Genomic DNA, 16,026 nt, shown 5'->3' on the forward strand with positions numbered 1-16,026 from the left:
TTTAAATAAATAAATAAATGCAGTTCCTCCTTAAAGTAGTTCAGACTCTCATCTTTATCCACCTGCTTTTATTTTGGTTTATTTATTTTAACTAAAAATATAAAAAGTCAAACCTGTTCCATCAGAATCTAAGAGTATTTTCATCGATGTGAAATCATTAAATCCCAGTTTTCTCTGTAATTTTGGGCTATATAAATAAAACTGAATTGAATTGAATTGAAATCAACATGTTTAAAAAAAGTGGTTTAGGGGAAGATAAAAATCTGAGATGAATTAATCCAAAATCTTATTTTGTAGTTATGGATTCTGACCAAAAGGGGGCGCTGCAACGACTCTGTTGATCGTGACGTCAGAAACGGTAAGAAAATCTTTATACTTGATGATAGTTTTCCTAATGACCCTCCTGTTCTTTTAAATATTCGATATATTTGTCAAGATGTTTAACTCAAAGTTTATTTTTTGGACTGAAACAAAAAAGAAACTGAAAAAGACAAGATCAGAACCTGAGAATCAAAAGATCCAGTTCTGGAATTTATAAACATTAAATTGAATTTCTGAGCAAAAATAAGTCTAAAAAGAGTTTGTTTTAAAGTAGTTTTTCTAAAAAGCAAAAAAAAAAGAACTTTGAATGAAATCTAATAACTATCCAATACAACCAGTGATGAAGGAAAGCGGAGTTGACCTGCGTTTTTTTTTCTTCTCTAAATTCAAATATTCTCGAGTAAAACGCGGTCGTTGCTGGACGGTTCCGTCGGTTTCCTGTAGGAGGATAAACCTCGTAAACGGTTTGATTCTCGCGATGTGATGAGCTGATTCCAGTGTGTCTCTGGAAAGCCCCTCCTACTTCTTCTGTTTTAATGTACGTGCTGCCTCCGTTTATCCGGGTGTTTTTGCCGTATTTTTTTTAACGTTATGAAATGAAATCTTCCTCTGTTTTGGCTCTGAAGAGCCTTTGATCTTTGGGGTGCGGTTGAATATTTGAGATGACTCGAGCCCTGACTTCAGCGGGACCTTCACAGGTCTGGATCAGCTGGTGATTGCAGCAGGACCGGGTCTGAAGAACGCCCCTCCCTGTGTGCTCCTCTGGGTCTCCGGGATGGCCCGCCGTCAGCTGGTGTGACGAGAGGAGGTTCCTGTCTGTGAGGGACTCCATCCGGAGGTGTTTGAGCCCCATCCGGGTCAGAATCAGGTCAAAGCTGCAGAACCGCCGTCCCGGTGTGTGGACGGATCGACTCGCTGGAGGAGAGTTCTCCACAAAGCTGCTATAAGGAAGAGGACTGGAGATCTTCAAACTCATGTTGTTAACCCTCTGACTGCTGCTCCTTTTTGTGATTTGAGGGAGATTCATGTTTTTAGTGAGACTTTCAGACTCTTCACTGTTTTAACGTCTGTGTTTGCTCGTTTTATTTATGGATCAGGTACAGGAAAGACGAGAGAAGAGAACATTTAGTCAGCAGCAAGAGTAAAACAGCAGGTGAACATTTTGCTGATGATGTTTCAGTGTTGAGATCATATCAGCTTCAGGCTGAAGCTGGAATTCTTCTTCAGAATGTCCAATCGTTTGTCCTGTTTTAAGAAACTGTGGTGCTTTGATGATGTTGTATATCTGCTGGTGTTTTTCTGCTTTAACTGAACGATTCCATGTGTTCCTGTTTTGTGTATCTTTGATTAAACTGACATTTTAAAAATCAGAAAATCTTTTTCTCGTTTTTCTTCTTCTTGTGTAGTTTTATGGCAGAATCCTTCACACTGCTGCTTAGTTCTGTAGCCACAAGGAGGCCCCGAGTCTGGACCTCACAGAGTCTGGACCGCCCCGAGCTGGTCCCCAGCCCGGGTCAAACACAGAATTGTCTGAAAAGACGTCTGGTGTGAAACTCTTAAAATCAAGTGTGTAGATACTTGAGTTAAAAGAACAAAGTAAAACTTTTAAAGGTTACTTTAGTAAATTTCACCTAAATGGATAAAATTGATACAAAATAAGTTTTTACAACCAAAAACTAACATAACCATTAAATTGACAGTATTTGATGGATAAACTTTAATGATGAAACACCCGTTCTAAAGATAAATGGTTAATTAAAAAAAAAAATAAGCTAAGAAATGTTGAAGATTTAAATAAGCCAAAAAAAATATCAGCCAATCAGGGGAAAAAAAGCAAAAAGAAAAAAAAAAAATTGCTAAAATTGCATTTTTAGCTACTCAGGATGATTTTAAACCAGAGTTAGAGAATTAAAATGGAAACATTTTAAATTTCATTTTTTCTGTATAATAAAACATCTGTTTTTGAGTTATGTAAAGTCAAATGTTGAATATTAGCAAGTGAATTTGTTTGATTTTGAAAAAAAACCCTTTAAAAACGAGTCGGTACACATAGTTTAGTTGTCTAACATCTTAATTTAAACACGTTCTAATTCAAGACAAAACAATGCAACATTTCCCTGATATAAAACCATTTTTTCATGATGAAAAACTTTGATTTGTTAGATTTTGTCAACAGTTTTCCACAGATGAGATGAGCTCACCTGAATATTTCTTATGTTTTTCACCTTTCACTAAAGAACAGATGAAGAATTCTACACTGACATTAAAAAGATCTCATTCCAAAACTTTTTAAAGTTTGATCGTTAGAAACTAGAAGATAAAAAGTCAAATGAATTTTCTAAAAACAAATGATTCAGTGTAGAAAATAAGTTTTTGAAAATATTTAGTTTTCGTATTAAATGTCTCCTAAAAGTGATTTTAATAACCGTTTGATCTTTTTGCAGCTTGAAGGTGAAATCGTGGATTCGTCTCTCTGACCTTCATAACACAGTAAGTCACTTTAATAAAAACTCTTTCATGTTCTTGTTGTGACATTTATGGAAAAACACAAAAATAGTCATGTTTTTAAGGGGACTAACATCCCATGATGCTTTGCTGTGAGAAAACAATGACAGGCGTGTTCAAGAACATCCAAACGGCTGATATGTGGAAACATTACTGAGGAAACCGGAATTATTGTTTTTGTAGTTTTGTGTTTCGGTTTGTTGATTTGTGTGGTTCTCTGTTGTTAATGGAAGTGAGTCTGTGCAGCAGCTTTGTTGTGAGTTTGTGTTTTAATTGTAGCTCTGTCTGTGTTGTTTTCAGTTGTGTTGTGGGTTTTTGTGTTGTAGCTTCGTAAGTTAGTGTTGTGCGGAGATGGATTAGTGTCGTTGTGTATCCTGTTCATGCTCCTCTGTATTTTATCGACTCTTTTGTTTCACTCGCTGCTTCGTTTTGTGTTTCTCGTCGTCTTCATATCTGTGTTGTTGTTTTTCTCCACATCACTAATTTATCAGCAGCTGATCTTTCTCTTCTTCTTTTGTTGAGCTGTGTGTTTGTTGTGCTCCCAGATCAATACAAACCAAGTCTAAAGATATTCTAAACCCTGGTGTGTGAGGATTGTGATCAATTCTTTGTGATCAAAGTAATAAAACGGTTAGTTTCAGAGAAAGTGGGACTCAGACTCCGGCCGGCCTCTTATTTATTAAAGGGTATTCTCTCTGTAACAGTGGAAATACATCTGGTAAGCTTCTTCCTTCCTCCAAAGTGCTGAGATGTTCATTAACAACCAGGAAGTCTGAAAACAGAGAAACCGAGTGGAAGACGAAGCTGAGCTTCAGTGAAACTGTTTGATGAAACGCTGAGAGCTACAAGTGTTGGGATCAAATCCGCCTACAGTATAATGTCTCATCACATTTGAAAAATCCTTTAAATAACCATCAAGATAAATATCTAGATATTAAATATGTCGTATAGTATTCAGGCGTACAAAGTCTTCACGTCTCCAAACATTATTGCACTGATAATTGAGAGTAAACATTCTCAAATACACGTTGGTGCTGAGTTAGATTTTTGCAGTAACAGAGGCCACGCCCCCTGCTGGGAGCGCCGCTTCACACCTCCGACTCGAGGCTGGACACCCTGCCCCAGGGTTTTGGCACATAGGGACTGTTGACTCTGCGCGCCACCAGCACCGGCCTGCGCTCGCGGCCCACAGAGCCCAGCTCCCCCCTCTTGGCGGCGGCGCCGGCGTCGCAGGCCCCAAACATGCTGTTGTGGTACACCAGCGGTCTGTCGCTGACGCGGGGCAGCATGGTGGCGCCGTCCGTGTAGTGGCTGTTGCAGGGGAACAGGTGGCACACGTCCTTGGGGGCGCTGTAGAACTGGGACGGGCCCACGTAGACCGGCAGGTCCGTGTACGAGTTCAGGTAGGCGGAGTAATGTCTGTGCACCACCGTGGAGGACGAGCGGCGCAGAGCAGCGGCGTTTTGCAGAATGGCCTCCCTGTAGGAGGGCAGCCGGGTGGACTCGGAGAACTTGAGCTTCTGCTTGTAGGGGTAGGACCCCATGTGGGCGGGGTCTAAGTAGGCGGGCTCTGCCGCCACGGGGTAGCAGGACAGGTTGTGCCCCAGACTGCCGTACAGCTTGTGGGGCTTTGGGTTGGGCCCCCCCATGCGGGGGAACAGGTCGGGCATGTCCCCACGGGGGGAGGGGGAGGGCTTGGTCTCGTCCACCTGCCGGACTCTGTCGCCCCCCCAGGTGGCTTTGAGGAAGGAGGCGCGGCGGTTCAGCTTGTCCTTCCCCAGCAGCGGGATGTCGTCCATGTCGGGCTCCAGGTAGGACTTCCTGCAGGAGTTGCAGCCGGGGCTGGCCCCCCCGTAGTGAGCGGTGGCGGCGGCGCAGGTCAGGCCGGGGTCGGGGGCGTGGTTGTTCAGGAGGTGGTTGGGTCTCAGCTCGGCGAAGCCCGGCCGCGGCTGATCGTAGTCCGCTCTGAGTCGGGGGTCGGTGGCGTCGAACAGGCAGCTGAAGGACCGCCTCCTGCGGCTCACGCAGTCGGGGGGGTAGCTGAACTTCCTCCTCAGGGGCCCCCGGTGCTCCACGTACACTTCGGGCACCTGGAACTCCCTGTAGGGAACGAAGGGGGACATGGGGGGCCGCGCCGGGTTCTCCACGTACACCCTGCCGGGGTGGTGGAGGTTGGGCGTCCCGGCGGAGGCGGGGTCCCTCATGGCGATGTGGGGGCTGCTGAGGCTGGAGATGGGCAGCGTTCTCTCCAGCATGTGCTGGTTGCTGCGGGCGGGCAGCGTGTACCGCAGCGGCGTGGGCCGGGTCACCACCTTGGGCGTGTCCAGCAGCGGCGTGGTGCAGCTGTCCCCGTAGTGCAGCGGGAAGGTGGGGGTGATGGCCCTCGGGGGGTACGGCGAGTGGTTGTCGGTGATGGTGGGTATGTAGGGCAGGTGGCTCATGTCCGTGGAGGCGACGCGGGGGGGCAGGCTCGCCCGCATGTTGTCGGCACCGCGCCGGCTCCAGCTCTCGATGGTCTTGGTGGCGCTGTCCAGAGAGTTCTCCACGCGGGCCGACGACACCATGTCTTTGGCCGTCTTCAGCATCTTCAGCATGTTGGCCTGCGTGTAGTTGGTGGTGACGTCCGGGCTCTGCATGCCAGCGCCGCGGTCCGCGTGCTCCACGCCGTTGAAGCAGCTGTAGATGCCCTGCAGAGAGGGAGGGGGCAACGGCGTGAATAACAGGGTTTTAAAGCCCGCCATGACATGTGACTAAGTCCAGGCCCGGGGGCCGGATCCGGCCCTCCAGATCCTTTTATTGTTATAAATGGCCTAATGTTATCCTGAGCTCATTCCTAACAAAATGTATTTTGCCTTTTCATTATTCATAATAATGTTAAAAAAATATATATGTTTTAAAGTTTAATTTTAGTGTGTTCAATAAATTCTTATCTTGTTCGGCCCGTGACCGGAGTAAGGTGTCATTTGGGTTTTGGCCCCTTGTGAGCTTGCCCTATGAGACTTTTTTTTTTTCTTCTCTGTTGTGTTTCAATGATGACTGTGAAGTTTTTAACCAAAACCCAACAACCTAAATGTCTTAAAAAGCCATTTTTCATGTTGATCTGAAGCCTCTGTTTCCAAAATCTCCTCTGAGGGGGCGTGGCTTAGTAGCTCTGCGCCCCGTCTGATTATGATCACTTTGTGGTTGTGTCCGAAATCACTTCCTAACCCCTAACTACAAAAAAACTATTTACTGCTGCATTTTAAAGGCAATTCGACATGATGCTCACTACTTTTCTTTTGTTTTTCTAAATTACGTCACTGATTTCACAAAGTCAAATTCGTATCAATAACAAACATTTCATGACATATATTGATGACTCCACTGTGTTCTGATGGTGAAAATGTGGATGGTTTATATAAAACTTGTATTTAAACATGTTTTCTTGTTTTTTGGAAATTGTTCGACCGCAATGCATTGTGGTCTATATTTGCTAATGAAGTGAGTATCGATGCACGCTAGTTTTTCACAAAAGTTTCTGGGAAAGTTCTAGTGAACTCGATTGTGGAATTAGTGGACAATAGTAGGACTATATAGAGAGTACAGGGGAATTAAGACGTAGCTCTGTGTCTCGCTAACGTAAATCTACATAAATGTCCATCAATGTGGGTAATGTCCAGCCGTATGGTTCTGATCCGAGGAAGTGAAGATCTTCATGGACAGAACTTCCTCCAAAATCCTGATTCTTTCTCCTTCCAGTTCACCAAAGACTCTTTTAGCTAATTCTCCAATGTTTATTGACGTTGCTGTGATCAATATATTCAATCCATTCCGAGTTTAGCTAATATTTTAGCAGCATGCTAGCTGTTTTGGCAAAATTAGACAATTTTCTAGTTTTTTGGGGAAATTTGGCTAATATTTCAGGAAGCTTTCAGCTTCAGCTTTTTCAGCTATCAGCTTGACCTTTTTTGGCTATCAGCTCTAGGATCTTCAGCAGCCACATTCAGCTTACAGCATTCACACCATTATCGCAGGTACAGACATTTATCCAGTTACATTTGTTCTCTTTCACAAGAAAAACTCAACCAGGATTTTCATTGGAGGGCGACCGCCTTGCTGATCAGGCGCTCGCCACATTAGTTCCTGTATTTGAACCTCAGCAGCTTTATTTCACTTTGGTCCTGGAATGCAGAGCATCACCTTTGACCGCTTCGGCTGCAGAGATGCAGTTTTTTAATGTGGCAATTTAAATGCGCTTTTCTTAGGCGCCACGTCTGCAGGAAGTCAGCGAGGATCCTTTTCCTGTCCGCTCACTTCACCGCCTCATTCACAACATTTATCTCCATATTTAGTCTGAGGCGGAGCCGCAGAATGCATCAGTTTTCTCCTCCTGCTTGTTTTAGCTCCTTTCAGATGTTTTTTAATATAAAAACATCAGATTTTCCCGCCTGCTCTCCTGGTTTTGTTCATTTTCATGAAGGACGTGTTCAGAACTTTTACTTCTTCAGGAAAAATCAAGATCTTGGCTGAAATTATTTCCTTTCAAAAATTTAGAAAGATTTTACAAATCTTTTAACTTCATACTTTATATCTTTAAATCTAAATGTTTTTAGGCATTTATGAATTTGTATCGATGTTTTTAAATCAAATTCTCCTGTTTTTCTACTTTTCATATTGAATTTTTAAGACAAGTTGAAGATTTTTCAACCGTTGACACTAGCCGCTTTTCTCCTCCAGAATTCTCGTGTTAACGGTTAAAGATTTTGTTTGTGTCACCGGTGACCCCTCAGATGTTAAAGCGTCAAACCGGTGTGGAGCTGTCGCTCGTCAGCTTCACTCACTCTGCTGATGGCGAGCAGGAAGTCCAGGCGTTCTGATTTTCGGACAGAGTGGCGGAGTTTCCAGTAGAGTAGGTGCTCCCAGGCGAACACCAGCAGGCTGAGCCCCATGGCCACCAGCAGCATGTAGAAGACGCCCGCCATGTTGTCGATGTCCAGCTTGCTGCTCATGACCTCCTTCTTCTCGTTGCGGCAGATTCCCGTCAGCCAGACGGTCTGCAGCTTCTGGGTGTCGCCTTTGAGAAGAAGCACAGGGTTCTGTTAAAGTTCTGATCTGCTGTGAGTGGATTTAAAACATTTATGTGATTGCTTAGTGAGCATTCACATTGAAGTTTATTTAATGCTAATTTGGAGTTTAGCTAAAATATTAACATCATGCTAACGTTTTTGGCTAGTTTATCTACTGAGGTTTTATACGCTAATTTAGAGTTTAGCTTCTATTTTAGCGACATGCTAACGTTTTTGAGTGATTTAGTTTACTGAGGAATTTTAGGCTACTTTGAAGTTTATCCTCTATTTTAGCAATATGCTAACATTTTTGACTAATTTAGTTACTGAGGAACAATAGACTATTTTAGATTTTAGCTAATGTTTCATCAACATGCTAACATTTTTGGCTAATTTTTATCAACTGTCTTTTGGGGGGGCAAATTCTTCTATTTTAGCAACATGCTAATGTTTTTTGGCTAATATACTGAGGAATTTTAGACTATTTCGAAGGTAGGCTAATATTTTAGCAACATGCTAACATTTTTGACTGATTTGGTATCTACTGAGGTTTTTATTGGCTAATTTAGAGTTTAGCTTCTATTTTGGCAGCAGCCTAATGTTTGTGACTAATTTAGTTTGCTGAGGAATTTTAGGCTATTTGAGTTTGACTATTATTTAAGCAATGTGCTAGCTTTTTGGGCTAATTTGGAATCAAGTTTTTGGGGCTAATTTGGAGTTTAGCTCATCTTTAGGAAATACTAAATACTTTTGTAAAATTGGCATGTAGTGGAGATTTTTAGGCAATTTTAAAATAATAAAAAAAAATTGGGGTAAACTTCAGCATTCTTTCATAGTTCTTCGACAAAATCTTTTAGCAAATTTCATATTTTACAAGTAGCTTTTGTATATTCAGTAAATCCCATCAGCAATTAAAGTAAATTGCGTCGCCATTTTCAGCAAAAAACGTGAGAATCTTCAGTGACTACTTTCAGCAAAAGGCATTCACACTAGCATTATCGCAGGTAATAAAACTTTTCTAGTTTATTCAGTCTTTTTTTTTCTGTGGAGTTTTGTTTTTCCTGAAGGTCCAGTTTGTCCGTCTGAACCTCAGTGAGACAGGAGGTGAAAGCAGGAGGAAAAAAGTGATTTTTTTTTTTTTTTTATCATCAGATCTGGGAGAGAAGGATGTGGAATTATAGAATCATCAATATAATACATCAGACATACTTTTTTATTGCAATTATAGAAGATTTCTGAACAAAAATCTAAACTTGAACTTGCTCCTGTTTGTGATTTTTGAAGTTGCAGAGAGTCAGAAGGAAGAGAAATAAACTTTGATGCCTGAAATCTGAAGGCTTATATTAAGGTCAAATCACTAGAAATTAAAGAGTCTTTAAACTTTAGACTTTTATAGTCTGAATGTTCATTAAGGACAATTCCAAACGCTATGTCATAGTTTTCTCCAGTTTGCATCAGGTTCATCTTCAGCCAAACGGATCCTCAGTTTGTCTTGTTTGGACTCACCATCAGCCAGGAACTGCAGCAGAGCCAGGTCGATGGGTCTCTTCCAGCTGGAGTCCTTCTGCAGGGCGATGCCGTAACCGGTGGTGGCGAACACTTTCCCGCTGCCGATGGTCACCAGCTTGCAGCCTTCGTCTTTCCCAGCCATGTAGTTCAGCACAGCGGCATCGTAGATGAAGGCGTCCAGTTTTCTGACGGAACACACTCGCGGTCAGCTGATTGTTCCGCTTCGCCTCCACGTGGCGTCAGGAGGAAACCTACCCGGTTTTGAGGCTGTTGAGGGCGTCCTCCACCCCCTTCTGGTTGTATTTGACCATGTGGGCGTGCATCTCCGGATAGTTGCTCCGAATGTTGCGCTCAGTGCTGCCGTTTGGGACGGTCCCGAAGCGGAATGGGGGGTACTGCTCCTGCGGCTTCTGAAACTGTTGAAGGTGAAACAGAAGATTTTGATGTGATCGGATTTTTCCTGAACTTCTGTCTCCTCTTTCACTCTGAGGACAGCAGTTCTCTTCTTCAATACGGCTTTGAAACCTCTTTGTTTCCTTCTAAACACAGTGGAACAATGAACAGAAGATTGTAAGGGACCTTTGGAGAAGCGGCGGCAGGCCTGGCCTCTTTAATCCGTTACTTTCCTGCAGCAGTCTGCAAATCTTTTCTTGTGCTGGCTGTTTACCATGGATTTACTCATCAATATTCATTTAAAAGTCACTCCTGAGGCGATTCCAGGTAAAATCCTGAAAGGCTCCTGGATCACCTCCTGTTCTTTCTGCTGAACCCCTATCAGTTTGTTTTATTTTACAGGAAGTCTTTTTTTGTTGCTTCTGTGCGGCACAAGAACAGAGGAACACAAACCAAAGATCTGCACCTTTTTGTCGCTTAGTCCGGACACGGTGTCGATGTATTGCTCCTGGATCATGAAGGCGGCCAGGTTGGCCGTGTAGGACGCCAGGAAGATGACGGCGAAGAACGCCCAGACCAGAACCATGATCTTACTGGTGGTGCCCTTCGGGTTTTCAATGGGAACGGAGTTGTTGAAGACGATTCCCCACAGGAGCCACACCGACTTCCCGATGGTGAAGGTGGGCCCTCCAGGATCTACAAGAGACGAGACACAAGTCAACTTAGATATGTTCATTTTTTAACTTAAGGTTAATTTTGTGCATCTGTTGCATTAAAGATTGATGATGATTGAATGAACAACATGAAGTCGTTTCTTTAAACAAACAGGATCCATTTCAATGCAGCTGGAACTCCTGAATGTTCTCCCACCCAAGAACCAAATCCTTCAGGTCTTCAGAGATCAGACAGGATCAGGTGGGGTGTGGTGGGGCATGAGGCTTCATTTGACTATTCTTTTATTCTGTTTGAAGTGCTAATGTTTGTGTTTTCAAACCTCTCTTGCTCTCTGAATTGTCTGAAGTAGAGGGTTTGGGCAAAAGACGAGACCTTGAGGGTCATCGACTCCTCCAACGAGGATGTGGAGACTTGTTGAGAATAGTCACCAGGACTTAAGACTAGGGGTGTATTGATAACGAGTCTGGTGATACAATACGTATCGCGGTTATTTTTAGAGACTGTAACAGAACAAATTTTCATGTGAACATTATTTCGTCTTTCATTGAATTTAATGATCGCAACATTAAGCAGCACAACTGTATACTGAGACTGCCAGCAATGTAGCACAGTGTCTTATTTCGGTACCATTCGAAGTGAAAACTAAGTACTATATGTCTCATAACAACAAAAAACTTAAAGCCGATTGAACATTTAACACAAACTGGTTCTCACGAGATCTCGTTATTGTTAAGGTCACATTGTGGAGCTGCTCAAAGAGCCTCAGGGTCCTGTGCTGCCAACAGCCAGTCAGGGTTTCCTTGGAAAACAAAAGTAAGACACTGAAAGACGCTCATAAATATTTAAATATTTTCTTTTCAGTCGTGACTAGAGTTGGACACCGATTGGGTTTTATGCGGTTCCGGTGCCAAAGTGGTTCTTTGGTTTTGGTTTCTAATCTGTGCCAATTTTGGTACTTCAGTAATGAAAAACAATGCCTACATCTTCCCAAATCAACACATTTTATTCCCAAGTCACACATTAATGCAAAGGGATTGGCTGAACTTCAAAGTACTGAAAGGAGTAGGAGTGATTGACATGTCCTAAGACCTATAGACTTTTACTCAAACTTAACACTGAATTGCAGCAGCTTCCTTCGCTTGGAACCCAACTTTGGTGCCCAAACCTAGTCGTGACCGAAAGAACCAAGTCCCGAATACAAGCGGCTGACATGAGCTTCCTCCGGAGGATGAGGGAGAAGCTCGGTCACCCGGAGAGAGCTCGGAGTAGAGCCGCTTCTCCTCCACATCCAGAGGAACCAGTTGAGGTGGTTCGGGCATCTGGTCTGAATGACTCCTGGAAACCTCCCAGGGCTGGTGTTCTAAGCACTGGGTGGAAGCCCTGGGGAAGACCCAGGTCACATTGAGAGACTACGTCTCTCAGCTGGTTGGGGAACACCTCTGGGTTCCCCTGGAGGAAGTGACCAGGGAGAGGGAAGTCCGGGTGTCTTTTCCTAGACTGCTGCCCCTGGTTCCATATGAGTACAAGTAGATGGATGGATCATCTGTTCAGCATTTTAACTGATACAAGTATCGCCAAGTGAAATATTGCGATATATTGCCAAATCGATTGTTCTTTACACCCCTACTTAAGACGGTCAAAGCTCCTCAAACCCACCTAAGCCCCTAAGAACCACCTGGGTATAAATTCCCTTCAAAAAAGAATCAATGGGTCAATCCCCAACCCATGTTCACGCTCCTCTCACCTTTGGCAGTGACCAGGCTGCGGTTGTACCCAACCGGACTGCAGTATTCAAAGACGAAGACTGTGATGGCCACGACTGTCAGGCACATGACGAACATCATCACCCACACCGCTGGACTGTACGGTTCTGCAGGAACAGGGGGAGGTTCAGTCAGACTGGAACAGTGTCTGCCTCATTTTTCCTCGCCGAGGTCAGCTGAATCCTCTCAGCTGCCGTTACTCACCTAAAAACGCAGACGGAGACACGGTACCGTTACTCCTGGCCACCATCACACTGATGCCGGTCTCCACGAACGGCACCGAGAAGTCAATGATCTCTGAGCGCTCTTCGTTGATGGTCAGAGACCCGATGGCCATGTCCGCCCGCTTGTAGAACACCTGCAGAGAGGAGGTCAAAAGACGTGATCTGAGGAAGACCTTTATGACCCGTTTCAAGACATCTGTTTCTTTGATAAACCGCTGCTCTCAGGCTCTGCAAAGCCTCTCTGTCTTCGGTTTGTCATGTTTCAGCATCAAGGACGTCTGGCGCCTGCAGCACTGCTTTCCTCTGTGCTGCTTCCATGTTTTCCCATCATTGTCTTCACCTTAAAGGCTCTGGAGAATTGTGTCGTTTAAGGTTTAATCAGCCCCTTTTCTGCGCTTTTATTTGCTCTGAATAATCTGGATCTGCAGAAGCGGGCCGCTGGTTAACGGGCCTTCATCACCTTGTGCTGTCTGTGTGAACAGATGTTAAGAATGACTTTCCAGCAAAGCTATTCTTTTTGAAGTCAGACTCGGATGATGGGTTAGAGGTAAAAGATGCTCATCCAAAAAGAGAATGAGATTAAATTAGTGATCTTGCTTCCTGGATTCCTGTGAGGTGTTTTTAATAATTCAAATACTTTGTATAAAACCTGAACTCCTCTGAGTTTGTGTGTTTTACTCATGCAGGTCTCCCTCTAATGCTGATGGAGAATCTGTGGATTTACAGTCTAGACACTTCGGTTCACGCCGGCCTGAGGATGCCGACGCCTCATTGAGCACAAGGCCTTATGTGTTTGAAGGGAAGTTAAGGTGTTTGTGTGGTTGGAGGTCAGCGGATGTGATGGAGATGATTCATGGAGACACGAGCTGCTCCTCCTTCATCTTCATATTCACATCAAACTGTGGGTTTGTCTTCGTTTTACTTTAAAGGACGTAGGTTGTCGAGGATCCTCAAACTTAAACTCCATTTATTAATCATAAGCTGATGGAGGAACGCATCTACTGCATAAGAGGAATAAGATCTTTCTGGGGGGGGGCTGTATCCTGGTGTGCTGCTTGAGTCTGTGGCTCTCAGAACAGTTTAACATTTTCATAAAAATGTTTTTATTTTACCTAAAATGTTCCTGTTTATTCTGTCCCGCAGCTTTCCTGAAAAACTTGATTGGTAGTTTTCACTAATCTTTTCTTACTTCACCATAGCAGACTACCTGGTGACGGTAAATGTTGGGCAAAGTGAACAACACCCCCCAAAAGAAGAGAGGAAAATAAATAAGCGGGAGAAACTGTAAAAAAAAAGAATGGGACCAAAATCTCTTGTGGAGCTCAAATAAAATGTCTGAATCCACTAACAAAATCAAAAACCAAGTCAGGAATACCCAAAGGAAGTCTTGAAGTTATTATGGGATGGCCTTTTGGGTTGGTAGACATTTTTTTTAGCAATGGGATTGGGATTTCTCCCAATCAATTTTCACACACCGGATTAAGTCAACAGCCCCAAATGAAGCTTTGTTGACCTTTGACCTTGGGATGAGGCAGCCATCTTGAATCCCCCCCCCCCAAAAAAAAATCACCTTTAGGATCTTCTACAAATTTAAACTCCTCCTTAGGATTTTGATCTATTGCGTCATAACTCATCCAACATCATTGGGAAGTTACTTGGGAATACATTTTGGAATTAGAAGTTTCTAGATTTCACACGGCAGTAAGTAGCTCACAAAAGTGTCGCTCCCGTGTTGCTCACATTTTTTCCAACCAGAATAGTGTGAAGATTTAATGCATGAATTGTTGGGTCAAACTGAATGAAACAATTTAAAGTATTATAAGAAAATATTAGGAATGTGGGTGTGTTTAACAAAAAATCTCTGTTGCCAAGGAAATCCAAAAGTTTACTTTTGCCGATTTTTCTAAAAATGACATCGATTTGTTCGTCACCTCCAAGTGAACAAAACATAAAATGGTTGCTATGGAGATAAAACCAACAGAAAAGGATTTATTTAGAAATTTAGTCATTTTTTTTCATGAGTTTGTCACATGCAGCTCAAAGAGGGTGAGGGGCAAATAAGAGCTGCTCAGCCAGCGGGGGCAGGTCAGAAGGGGGCAACGGGGGAGGGGGCTGCCTGTGGGCCATACAATGGTGCTCATGGTTTATTCATTTTGGATTCCTTGGCTATGAGTTGGTGTTTAGTCAAATATGGAGGGATTTTTGTGCCTCCATATAGAAAAAGAAAAGTCACAGTTTTGGGATCAAAAATGTCTAAATTGCAAACAAAATAAAAATTCATAAATTGCAAATAAAAATATAAAATTTTTGCTTTCAAATACTTTTTTTGTTCTCAAATATAATTTTGCAATCACAAATTTTTTTTTCTTTGCTTTTTAAAAATTATTTTTTTATTTGCACAACCAAAACGCATCAATGCAAAATCAAAGGTGAGGTAAAAGTGAGATGAGGTATCTCGCATCTAAAAACGTTTGTGCTGAACTCGCCCAAAAATTTTTGAAAGCAGAAAAGTTTTTAAAAGCAATTACATTTTTTTTTCCAACTTATGAATTTTTGTCCCTAACATTTTCCCTTTTATTTGCAATTTAGAAAATCTTGATCTCAAAACTGTGACTTCTGCTTGCAATATGGTGGAACAAAAATCCCTCCATCGTAAAAGCGATTCATGTTGGCTAGTCCCGGTAACGCAGCTTCACCTCTCCGATCATCCCGTTCCAGATCCCCCGCACCAGCTTGCCGTGCTTGCCGTTGGTGACCAGGTAGAGGTCGTAGGAGAACTTGATGGTGCGGGCCAGCTTCTTCAGGATGTCGATGCAGAAGCCTTTGCAGCAGAGTTTCGTGTAGGGCTCGGTGTGACCCACGATGCTGCATGGGAGCAGAGAGGAACACGTTCAACAACCTTCTCATTATGCTGTTTGCTAACATAGATGTACAGAAAAGTAGATTATGTGGAGACGAGGGAGGATGTGGTGGAGCCGTGGCGAGGTTGTGGCGCTGACATCAGCAGCAAACACGATAGACGACGAGTCTCTGGTGCTTTATGTCACAGCAGATGGACCGACAGCTGGCTGCATCCAGACAAATCCAACATAAAGCTTCACAAACAATAGTAGCAGAAGTGAAATCTATAGCTGGATTATAGCGTTTGGTGCAGTTTTCAGCTCTGATGTTGACATGAGGAGATGATTGGATGTCCAGATCACTCAAATCTGTCTACAGATCAGTCGGTCCTGCTGCACAAACCTGTAACCCTGCAGCTTCAGAGATAAAAGAAAAAGCTGCTTAACCATAAATACGGCTCACAAGGGGGAATGGAGACTCAGGTAAGCCTCGCCCTCTTCAGCACGATAAACATGGAGGCGCCGTGAGTTTGGTGAAACGGCGTAAAAGGTGATCGGGTAAAAGCAGAAACATGTTTTTGAAATGCTTCCATGATTCCTCTGCAGGTTTTTCAGACTCTTTTGTCCCAGAATGCTCAGCTCCTCTGGGAGATTGACTTTTTAAATATATAAAAAAAAACTTTTATGCTCATTGAACATAAGAGAAAAGGCTTAAAAATTGCTCTTTGAAAGCCAAGAACTTCAATAAACC

The 16,026-nt window shown here is 43.3% G+C and overlaps 1 protein-coding gene across 2 annotated transcripts in view; it reads right to left on the minus strand.

Annotated features, from left to right (window-relative positions):
- Positions 1–3,485: 3,485 nt before the first annotated feature.
- Positions 3,486–16,026, minus strand: part of grin2ca (glutamate receptor, ionotropic, N-methyl D-aspartate 2Ca) — an 81,149-nt gene continuing 68,608 nt past the window's right edge. The window contains exons 5-12 of one of the 2 annotated variants that reach the window (XM_024272204.1): positions 15,132–15,300; positions 12,416–12,569; positions 12,193–12,318; positions 10,240–10,469; positions 9,636–9,796; positions 9,378–9,565; positions 7,647–7,879; positions 3,486–5,513 (exon numbers count right to left, since the gene is read on the minus strand). In XM_024272204.1, the coding sequence (XP_024127972.1) occupies positions 3,915–5,513; positions 7,647–7,879; positions 9,378–9,565; positions 9,636–9,796; positions 10,240–10,469; positions 12,193–12,318; positions 12,416–12,569; positions 15,132–15,300 (2,860 nt within the window). In that variant the 3' untranslated portion in view covers positions 3,486–3,914. The remainder of the gene's footprint in view (positions 5,514–7,646; positions 7,880–9,377; positions 9,566–9,635; positions 9,797–10,239; positions 10,470–12,192; positions 12,319–12,415; positions 12,570–15,131; positions 15,301–16,026) is intronic. The other variant, XM_024272203.2, reaches the window with a different exon arrangement.

This window comes from Oryzias melastigma, linkage group LG8 (assembly GCF_002922805.2).
Source record: "Oryzias melastigma strain HK-1 linkage group LG8, ASM292280v2, whole genome shotgun sequence".
In the NCBI taxonomy this organism is placed as follows: Eukaryota; Metazoa; Chordata; class Actinopteri; order Beloniformes; family Adrianichthyidae; genus Oryzias; species Oryzias melastigma.